Source organism: Thermobia domestica, chromosome 8 (genome assembly GCF_964235325.1).
Source record: "Thermobia domestica chromosome 8, izTheDome1.hap1.1, whole genome shotgun sequence".
Classification (NCBI taxonomy): Eukaryota; Metazoa; Arthropoda; class Insecta; order Zygentoma; family Lepismatidae; genus Thermobia; species Thermobia domestica.
Genome location: NC_137461.1, coordinates 44,103,489 through 44,115,388, shown reverse-complemented (window position 1 = coordinate 44,115,388; position 11,900 = coordinate 44,103,489). Strand labels below are relative to the sequence as shown.

Genomic DNA, 11,900 nt, shown 5'->3' with positions numbered 1-11,900 from the left:
GCTGCCACTTCGGAGATTGTCATTGAAGTTTTCTTTCATAGCCTATAAAGTGTTTTTAAAAGATCTTTGTCTGCAACTTACTTTCTTCTTTCTTATACTGCTATTGTAAACGATTACTTTCGACCTCCGTTGGATTTTAAAATCTGAATTGTAGCTTGTTAAAATGCTACAATGAAACTTTTATTTTTTCAGTAAATTATTATCTAAGGTATAATAGCCAATATATTTAAGGAATTTCTCATTGTTAAGCAGAATTTTGTTTGGCTGCTGAATTTGTTGGCCCACGATTACAAAATCGGCCACGAATATGAAGTCAGCCTTCTGCCGGTTTCCACCTAAGATCGGCAGGCCGTCGTTGGTATGTTCATGGAAATATTTATTTAACAAATGGTGTCATACGCTTTGAGAGATGTAGTCCTACTGCTCAACAAAGAAAAGCTTCCTGAATGTACTGACTGAGTTAGATAATAGCATTTTATAATAAAATTGTAAAATATTATTACTTATTTTTTAATGTATTTTACAGAAACAAAAGAAACCTTTTTAATTCAATGTGTAATACGAGAGAAATTATGATTTATTTTATTGCTCTTTAGCATTATCCCGCTTTTTGCCCGAAGCACCAAACATAAAAAAAAAAATCTGGCACTGCAATACTTAAGACTATATTCCTGTTATAACAATATGCTAACAGGACATTTTAAAGCTAATTCATCAGTAAAAGGGTCTTGAAAAATGGGTTTTACGAAAAAAAATGGTTCAGGAAAAGTTAATTGAAAAATTAAAAAAAAAAAAAAAAAAAACTAAAAAGACAATTGTTAATATTTCGCCCAACAATGGTGTACATCATCAGAAACCCACTTAACTGATTTCAAAGTACGTAGTACTAATACCCGATAATTGCTTCAGATGGATCTTGTATGAGCAGTATTACACCTTGAAACCACCTGGTGTCTGAAGCCTAGGGTTTTGTTAAACTGCTGCTCTAGTCTGTAACAACTTGGTAGATGTCTCTTGTAACCACCCGAAGCTAACACTGATTTTATATGAGTAGTGGTTATACCTTGTAATAAAGATATGATCTTCATCAAATTTAACATATTAGTAAACCTTCTGAACTTTACGTTTGAAGTATTATAGCATACAAATTTCTTTGGTCGTTGAGTTATTGGGCACCAAATTTGGGTTTGAACTTATTCAGAAAATAACTCAAAATCTCAACTTTGATGGCCAATTACACAGGAATTGTCGCAATGTTTCATATACGTGCTAAGCATGTCTAGATCTACCAACAATCCAAATTTGGTCAAAACCAGATGAGCTAAATCGACTGCCTGCAAAATATACTATTCTTGAGATAGATCTTTTTAATCAAATGGAGAATCAAAATAAGACAATTAAACAATTTTCTTCATTGTTTCGAAGTAAATTAGTTTGTATTTATATTGTTTCCCGAGAGCTTTGAATCACCTTCAACTTTGACTACTAGTTTATTTTCTTTACAATTAATGCTATATATATATTGTAAGGTTTCACTTTTTTTCATATCATGCTGGATGTAACCATGTGTTTCTACAACACGCGATTGAAGTAAACACTAATTAAACAACAGCCACGAAGATGAAAGTCGTCTACCATCGCCAACGATCTGCAAATGACGGAGATCAACGAAGGTAGCCGACATTTTAGGATAAAAGAAGAAAGCATACTACAGAAGACATCAATCACCGACTCTCTAAGACGCTTGGTCATTGAGAGGTATCTAATCATTTAATTCTCCAAGACGCTCGGCCATTTAGAAGCCTAATCACCTAATTCTCTAAGACGCACGGTCATTGAGAATTCCAACTTCCCTCTCTAAGATGCCTGGTCATTGAGAGGCACCTATCCAATACGCACTAAGACGCATGGTCATTGGGATCCTTTAAATTTCACCAACAAACTTCCAAAGTAATTAGAGGCTCTTGCACTTATTTCTAATATTGTGTATTCAAGAGATCTTGAGATGGATCTTGTATGTACAACTTTTATTATAATAAAAGGTGATGGGAAAGTCCAAACTCCCGTGCACCATCTTTTGCTCTACCCTATAGACAGAAAAAACTTGACAATATTTAAATTTCCTTTTAAGCTCAAAGCTTCAGAAGTAGTGTCATCTCCCAGAGTGAAGTCTATGATCTGAAATAACTCAGAAAAGCCACACTTTCAAGTCATAGACTTGAAAACTTATTCTAATTAAGAACTTCAGCAATAAAATATACTACTCTTTTTTAATTTCAAATTTATTCGTCAAACACACCGTATTTACATCAAACCTTTCACGGCACATTCATTCTTTTTTTTTATTTTTTAATGAACTACTTAACATTTCTTTTTCTGTTGAGTTCATGTGATTTAACACAATTTTCCAGACATTTATTTATATATAATTAAAATTTAACAACATTGATTGTGATATATCTGACAAAAATGTTCCTCCTTCAAACAACAGGTAAATTTTAAAGTTATGAATATCAATATATGGCACATGCGAATATCATAGAAATTTTCACATTTCAATTAAAAGAAAAATACATATGTATATTTTTTAGACTTTTGCTTTAAAAAGTATATTTAAAAATTACCATACTGTGTAAATATAATAAAAATATTCTATCCTTTCATTACAAACTCATATTCCTTAATGTGAAGCCATATTTGATTTATATATACTACATACAGAATATTCACACCTAAAGTTTATTTAATTATTTAAAGTTTATTTAAAGTTTATTTTAATTTCTCAATTATTAAAAAGTTTATAGAGCAATATTTTCTGATTTCATGGTAAGAGATGTGAGAGCTTGCTTCCCACTAGAGATCTCCATAGAATGGTTTTAGGGTGCAGCTTGCGCTTGTGAGAATATTTGGAGGGGGTGTAATTTTTAATTTAAAGTGGTCCAAGCGAACCGAAAAAATGGTATATTTGAGGGCAGAAAGTTACATTTGGAGAGAGAATGGTACATTACAGTGAAGATAGTTACATTTGGGAAGCAGAATGGTAAATTTAAGGGGAGGAAGTTACATTTGGAGATCAGGATGGTAAATTTAAGGGGAGGAAGTTACATTTGGAGAGCAGGATGGTAAATTTAAGGGGAGAAAGTTACATTTGGAGAGCAGGATGGTAAATTTAAGGGGAGAAAGTTACATTTGGAGAGCAAAATGGTACATTAGAGTGAAGAAAGTTACATTTGGAAAGCGGAATGGTTACATTAGAGTGGAGAAAGTTACATTTGGAAAGCGGAATGGTTACATTAGAATGGAGAAAGTTACATTTGGGGGCAGAATAATACATTTGAGGAAAGTTACATTTTGAAGCGTAATACTAAATTTTGGGGGAAAGGTAAATCTGGAAGGGAATAATGGTAAACTTCGGAAGAGAATTATACATTTGGGTAAGATGAGCCCAAGATTTTGGCGAGGGAGCATCCTCTACCTTCCACCATTACGGTAAGAACAGAAAAACAAACATATAAAGGTGCAGATCGGCTGATAAATGTTGGCAATGACAAAGGCAGTAGTGACAGGTGAATAACAACATTCATAGAAGAGTCTACAATTCTTTAGGTGCCACTCATGAATTCATGACTACCCGTACACAGGCAATACTTCTGCACTCTATACCCTTCCCTGCCTCATCACTTCCCCGAATTGGCTCTGATTATTTTTCCATGTTGTTACTTCGAGCAAGCATTTGCGTCATACGTCAGTGTGTTGGAAATAACTTGAACAGAGAACTCAAAATAAATCTTTGTATATTATGTTAAAGTTAGTATATATCAAAACTGTCATTTTTAAGCAATTATTTAATTAAATGAATTATGATTATTATAAGCTTTTCGACACTACTGGTAGGACAATAGCCACAAATTTAAAAGCTTACATAGACTATAATTCTCCAATTATCACTCCGTTTCAGCTCAAGAATTACCCTTCTTAATGTAGTCTAGTTATTGTATCTTCTTCCCCTCCTCCCTTTACTTTATGTTATCTTCCATAACATTAACAGTGCAATTTCTTCGCTAATAAAGTATGAACTATTTTATTATTATTATTATTATTATTATTCTTAATTGTTTCCTATATTGCTGTATGTACAAACTCTCTTAGCATTTCATTGGTTTCTCGTTACATCAAAAATTAAAGATAATTTATTAACATTTCTGTCTAATGGCATATTACCAATTACAGAAAAAACAACATTATCGATATTATGTAAGTGTTATACCTGGATGTTATCTGTATTATTATTATTTTACTTCACATACAGAAAGTACAATCAACAAGAAGTGCTTTGTACCATTCAATAGTAGAAAATACATATTCTAGATCTGTGTGAATTTTTATTCAGCTAAATAAAACTACACACTAAACAATAGAATTGAAAAGATATGTTATCAATCTATGTTAGAGTTTCGGGTATACCACAATGCTTCATCAAACAGGCTAGAGTTTTGGCATTATAACAATGCTTCACCAAACAAGCTAGAGTTTTGGCATTATAACAATGCTTCACCAAACAGGCTAGAGTTTTGGCATTATAACAATGCTTCACCAAACAGGCTAGAGTTTTGGCATTATAACAATGCTTCACCAAACAGGTTAGAGTTCTGGCAATAGAATAATGCTTTCATCAGACACTATAGTCTCGGAAATATAACAAAGCCTTCTTCACATAATTATAGTTTGGGCATTTTATAATAAAACCGAGACTGTAACACAATTTGATATACATTTATTGATATTGATTGATTGATATATTTATTGATTTTTAAAAATGCTTTTTGTTTAGAGTTTCTATTTATTTGAATATACACACAATCAATTGTATTCTTCAGTTTTTTAGCAAATTATTTTATTTTTATACCATAATATTACTCTGCTCTGTTGTGTACATATAAAAATAAAAAAAATGACTTGTTATAGTCCAATACAACTTTGGTACCATTAACCACATTTCAAGCTATGAAACAAATGTTTGAAACCAGTTATAATGTTAATAAGATTTCAATGAATTACTGTAAGCTCATTTATTGAGTTCAGTAATAAAGGAGTGAATAACTAACGAAACGATTTTACTTGAAAAGATTATTTCCTTTTTCCTTTAAAAGTTATAGACACTAGAGTTTGACAGAAACGTTTGTAACACAATCAATATTTAATGCAAACTTCTAACTTTAAACATAATTATATACAAATTTATTACTTAAATTAATAATACAAAGACATGGCACAACTTTAGAAGTGAATGAGCAATTTTACGTTTACTTTTTAACAATTACTTTCAATCTTTTTTATCATTGAACTGGACGTCAATAACTGTCAGTTTTATTAATGTTTAAGAGCCAACCAATGAAAATTTATAGACAAAATAATTATACTGGGTTCACTCTTCATTCTTGCTTTGTCCCGCCACTTTATGGGTTCGCTTACAAACGCGTGAAACAACATAATTGCTGTGAATTTACATATTAGTTGATTACCTCTTACACTCTTAGCCCTACAGTTAAACATATCCATTAGTTTTCTAATCAAAAGCATAAATAAATTACAAAACATTACTCAAAGCAACAAGTATTTCGTAACAAAGAAAACATGTGAAAAAAAGAAACTTATTTCTTGCCAAGTTTCGGTGACTCATGAGACAAAAAATGACAGACAGGACTTAAGCCAGGTTGCCATGTTGCAAGAATCTTGTAGTTGTCATTAAAAAAAATCTTGCAGTCCTACAATATTTTTCCATGTAAATATAATCTTGAAAGAGGACATGCAACAATTTTTTTTCATCTTGCAAAGAATCAAACCATGTGCAACTTTCTAGGTCGTAATGCTTGCCACCTGCTATCGTCCTTCCGCTGACAAAAAAAAAAAAACTTTCGCCACCTCCGAAACGACGGATTCCTTTGGACGGGGAGGGGAAACACGCCAAAATACCCATTTTTAATGAGGAGGTTCACTATTTGTTCACTAGAATGCAGTGCTGCATTGGTGGAAATATCTTTCTTGCCTTCAGAAAATTGTTGTGTGTAAACAGTAAATATAAAGATAGGGTTGCAAGATTTTTTCTAATGACAGTTACAAGATTCTTGCAGCATGGCAACCTAGCTTTAGTGACGGGAAGAAACAAGAGTTAAAGTGCACCAAATTTAGATGGTGTTGGTAAAACGTTTATTATCTTCACAAGTCGTTAAATATATTTAACCATTGTTAACTCTTAACGATCCTTAATATAACAATCGATAAATATATTATTACATACCACTACTGATATAATAATATGAAAATAGACATGTGTAACAAGCAATAAAAACCTTCATCACTTCTTTCCAACATCTGAAAAGCATTATTTGGTTCTAAAGTTACAAAAGGAATCACGACGTTTAGTACAAAGGAGATATACAGAATAACGCTGTTATAACACGTGCGTGTGATGAAGAAACTACTACGAGATCAAAACAGCCTACAAGTTATTATTTATTATTTTAAAAACAAACAAGACAACAATAATATCAACTTTATATATTTACAGTTATTTTGAATTACAATAAAAATGTGTGTAATTATTACACAGCCATATCTATACATATATACTTCAGATGTCACTTTATACATTTACACACAGATTAAAAACATTATATATACACAAAATACCTTCTCCATCTTGAGAAAGTAGGTCATGGAATTTTCACATCAATATTTAATTGATGTGTATACACATACTATAAATAAATATTAAACCATTATATGAATTTACTTAAAGTGCAGCTATGGAACAAATTCTGTCTGAATGAAAAATTGGGTAGGCATAGGTTCTACAGAGTTCAGTAGCATGTTACATTAAGTTTATAAAATATCCCTATATTTAAAAGAATACTTTTCGAGATCTTCGTGTCCAAAATAAATTATATCCGTTCAGGTTTTCGTCTAATGTTTTCTTAAATAGACTAATACAGCATATTTTTGATTACTACGTTCCAAGTATAATATAATGTTATTTCATACATTTGACCCGCTTTCCTAGAATACGTACTTTAAAATATCCTTTGAATCTTGTACCTCGCAAGATATCTCTTATCCAAAATATCTCTTGCACTTTGTAATACATATTCAGCAAGAGTTATCTAGAAACAGCAGGGATTTCTATTAATTTGTACAATAATTTGCATTAATTAATATTATACATATGGATAACACTTTTAAATTTTTGTAAACATAAAGTAAGAGAGATGTTGCAAGAAGAAACATTTGAATAGTATATTAAATGAATACTGAATATATCAAAAATAATTTAGATAACACTAATACAACATTTCTGTTTTAATATTTTGAACATGTATATTTTCATCCCTATATGCTCATGATATTTAATAAATTATAACAGTTATAAGGAACGGTTTTAACTCCAAGAAAACAAAGAGTTAAAAGATATAAATATTAGTCTAAATAAATAAAGTGTATAAAAAATTGTAATGACTGTGAAGTGCTGTTTCTATTCTTCGTAAAGGTTTTAAATAACATTTGTTTTGGCTGTATATCCTACAAATATTGAGATAAATTAATATATATTTAAAAAATTATGCAGGAATTTGACTACCTACTATACGTTTTAATAGAATCTCTGTAGAACCATTACTAAACCTCGCCAATATAAGAGAAGATATCACTAGTTAAAGCTTACATATAAACTCTAAAATACTCCAACAAGAAACTCAGTGCATTAAATAACATGGTACTGGAAAATATTTATGAGTTTATAACTACGATATACAAAAATACAAAGTAAAATTCACGTTTAAAAATCTATGATGGTATAGTTATATTTCGGTAAATGATCCTTGGTATAAGAAAGTACTTACAAATTTATAACTAAATATTAAAAGTGTAAATTAAAATTCAAGTTTAAAAGTGCATTGTGACATACAGTTATGCTCCAGTAAGCGACACTTTTCTTTTTTCTATCATAACCATAAATAATGTATGTACACATCGAAAAATGCACTTGCGGTACATTATAATTTATGATGGACGATTTTTTTAAAATATATTTATAAAATTGTTGCTTCAGAATTGGTAATTTAACCTACAAGATACTAGTATGTTAAAATAAATCAAAGAGCTTTTCACTTTTAGTTACAAGATATTTAGTAGCGTTAATATTCATAGGAAAAAATATATACTAACCTATTGTATGTGTGTGTGTGTGTGTTGTAAATATGTCATGTTGTATGATATAAAATACATATTATACTCATGTGGTATTCTTCACAAAATGCTATGATATTTAATGATCAAATTATTTATTCAATAATTTAAATTAATGTTCTTTGATAACAAAATATTCTCTTTCATAATTATATGTTCTGTACAAGTACTCACTGGTATTGAACTTAGGTACTTGCATTTTGACCAATAAATGTCGTATTATTGTACATTAATAATTTATTACAAAAACTATTTGGTAAATAGTGTAAAGCTCGAAATAAAAATAGAACTATAAATGTTAATGACTTACGATTTTGTAAGATTAGATTTTTTAAAATTTTTATTTTTAGTTTCTTAACGCTTAAGACTGAATAAAATTCTTTACTTTAGGGCTGTATTATTGAATTTGGAATCAATTCATTAATACTTTCTTTGAAATTGGAACCAATTTAAAAATGTATAGAGATCACGTGTGTAGAAGACTATCTTTTATAACACTAAGACAAAATTGTTATTAAAGCTTTAAAGTTTTTCTTCAATTTTTAGAAATATTACGCGAATTGAAAACTGCAATAAAAAAATACACATGAATGATATACTTTGCTCTCTTAAATCGAATATTTTTCTGAAAGTACGTTAGATATATCTCAGAAAGAATAAAGAGCAACAGGATTATGCAGTAGTGTTATCATCTCAAATATGATTATCTGATTATTTCCACTTTAGCACTTTAAGAATAATTTGCTAACACTTCAAAGCAATTTCATGCCTTTTGTATACCGACACTTTTTTTTTTTTTTTTACTAATAAAAAGTATTAATTTTCTAACCTTTTCATTTAACAAATTTAGTCGCATGAAAATTTTTACATTTATGATGTTTCACCTTAAGAGCCTTACACTGAAAATAATACAAAATTTACCATTTTTCTTTTGCTTGGTTTTCATAAGTGAAAAGAGATAATGAAATGCAACTTACCACAATGACAGATAATATTATTCTGCAGGAGAAAGAATTTACCATGAAATATACAATGGTAAATTTTGTATTATTTTTAGTACGTCAGGCTCTTAACGAATTCTCTTTCATTCTTTTCTTTATCAAATCCTACTTTCCTTTGTTTCAGAAAGATTTTTCTCATCTCCATCCTAATGTATATCAGGCTAAGAGACAAATTCATATCTTTGCGCTACACTTCGTAATTTTTAAAATGTCAGGTCACGAAACTGGAAATTATTGTGATTTCCACTTAATCAACAGCTCCAAACTCACTTCATCGTATAATTACAAGACTAGTTACTATCCTTTACGTTCAAACCTCAAGTTTATCACTTCGTAATAGCATACGTAAATCAGTTTTTTTAAAGTACGTTTTGTGAACAGGCTAATTACAAATTAAATGCAAGTATACAGATTTACGCATGCAATAATTTTACTTTTGAGATAAGTTTAAAATAAGCTTGAAGTATTTTTTTTTTAAACTAAGCAATTATTTGTCGAAGATATAGTGTTGTTTTGCATGTGTCATATTAGTATACACATTATCCACAACTATATCTGAGCAGAAGTTTTAAATAATTGTATTTAGTGAGAATTCACGTTTAATATTTAACTTGCTTCCCCCTTTATGATTGTTATGGTGTCACAGCACGTGTTTGATATTTTTTTCGCAAAGAAAGAAGCGAAAAAGTGTAATTTTGACTCGACATGGCTGTGTGTGAATTGTGACATTTGTTTTCACATGTAGATAAAAAAAAAAATAAATAAATAAAAATGCCACACTAGAATATATTTCAAAGTTGAAATGTCAATCTAAAATTTAACGGCTTATACAGGGTGTTTCAAAAGATTCCTCACATCAAAATAAGAAAAAAATGTTCATATGGACCTGCGGTCAGAAGTGCATAGTTTCGAAGTTATATTGTGCCAAAAACGTGAAAAAATTAATTTTAAAGGTCCATAGTTCCATTACTATAGGACCGATTGTAGTCGGTCAAGACATCACTGAGGAACTGGTATGTGAATTAACCAAATATCCATCTCTTAGAACCTCCGGTACTTGCATAATCATTTTTAAAGACGCTCTTGGGGAGTACTTGATTACTCTCCACCAACCTCTCTGAAAATTAGTGTGCAAGTACTGGAACATTCTTATATATGGATATTTGGATAGTTTACATACCAGTTCCTGAGTGATGTCTTGACCCGACTACGATAGGTCTCATAGTAGTGAAGCTATAAACTTTCAAAGTTCACTTGTTTCACATTTGCGGCACCGTATAAGTCCAAAACTATCCACGTTTGAGGACAGGTCCACATGAACTTTTTTTTTTTTTTCTTATTTTGATGTGAAGAAGCTGTTCCCAAAATATTGTGACACATTCTTTTTAACACCCTGTATAATGAGTTTTAAAAAATCAACTAATTTGTGCTTGCAAATTCAACAGACATGACGGTCAGAATCTCGCTAATTCTTTCTGTAGAAAATAAATCGTGCAAATGACAATCTTTGTGTTGTTAAATTTGTCATTCGTCTTGGTGGTAGAAAGAACTAAGACAGAAACTCAATTATTGCCACTGATTCAAGCCTTATATACAATTATTTTGTGTATTTCTTGTTGCTATTAGTAGCTTGAAGCTGAAGCTGCCTAAGACCGGCGACTGCAGACTGGAATCCCGCGTTGTAATCTAATGTCACTTCACTGTAAACATATTCTTCCCTCTCGTCTTCATAATAATCATTCTCGTCTGGACCACTGACCAAAGCGCCATAGAGTACTTGAGGATTAGCTTCTTTCCTGTTAAAAGCCTCCCAACCGCATGGATCGGGACGATCTGGACAAGAACTGTAAAGAAACATAAAATAACATTACTTGCTAATTTAAAATTTATTAAAAAGATGTTCTAATTAGATTCAAACTTTACTATTACCCTATATTCTAATGATAATGGCAGAAACTACATTGTATAAATCATAGCATGAAGATTCGAGATAATAGAAATTATACTTACAGATTTATGTACCTTCTGAATACTCTTTATATTTCCGAGCTTTCGATTCTCCCCTGAAGTCTTGGTCACGGAGATTAGAAAGAGGAAGAAGAAGAAGAAAAACGGAATGGACTTACCATGGAAAAAAACTTTGCTGGAAATCACGTTGTCAAGTACGCCAGTGGTCTTCAAATGGTGATGATCCAACCTACAATATGGTGAAGTCTATTTGTGTGCTCTTTTGTTATTTGTTGTAAGGTTGCCAGCTCGTGTCATTATTTTTGTTGTTATGTTAATGCTGTAAGAATTATGTAGTCACCATATCCCATTCATCATTTAACCATTTAATTTCGATTTCTTATAATGGATAAATAATTTTTCAAAGGCAAGTCTCTTTACTTCATTTCTAGCATTCAATAAACAAGTAGAGAGACTTGCTTGTGAAAATTTAGTTATTCATTTTAAGAAAACTGAAATTAAATTTGGACAAGGGATGGTTAAGCGATGAATGGGACGCGGCGATTACAAAATTCTCAGAGCATTAGCATAACAACAAAAATAATAAGACGAACTGGCAACCTTCAAACAAAGAACAAAAGAGTACAAAAATAGACTCTGTCATATTGCTGGTTGCATAATCACCATTTGAAGACCACTGGCATACTTGAC

General features: G+C 30.7%; 1 protein-coding gene across 2 annotated transcripts in view; it reads right to left on the bottom strand.

Annotated features, from left to right (window-relative positions):
- Positions 1 to 2,265: 2,265 nt before the first annotated feature.
- The window catches only part of LOC145692848 (endoglucanase A-like), a 135,521-nt gene continuing 125,886 nt past the window's right edge, over positions 2,266 to 11,900 (bottom strand). For both annotated transcript variants that reach the window (XM_081768362.1, XM_081768361.1), the window contains exon 9: positions 2,266 to 11,086. In XM_081768362.1, coding sequence (XP_081624488.1) covers positions 10,840 to 11,086 — 247 coding nt within the window. In that variant the 3' untranslated portion in view covers positions 2,266 to 10,839. The remainder of the gene's footprint in view (positions 11,087 to 11,900) is intronic.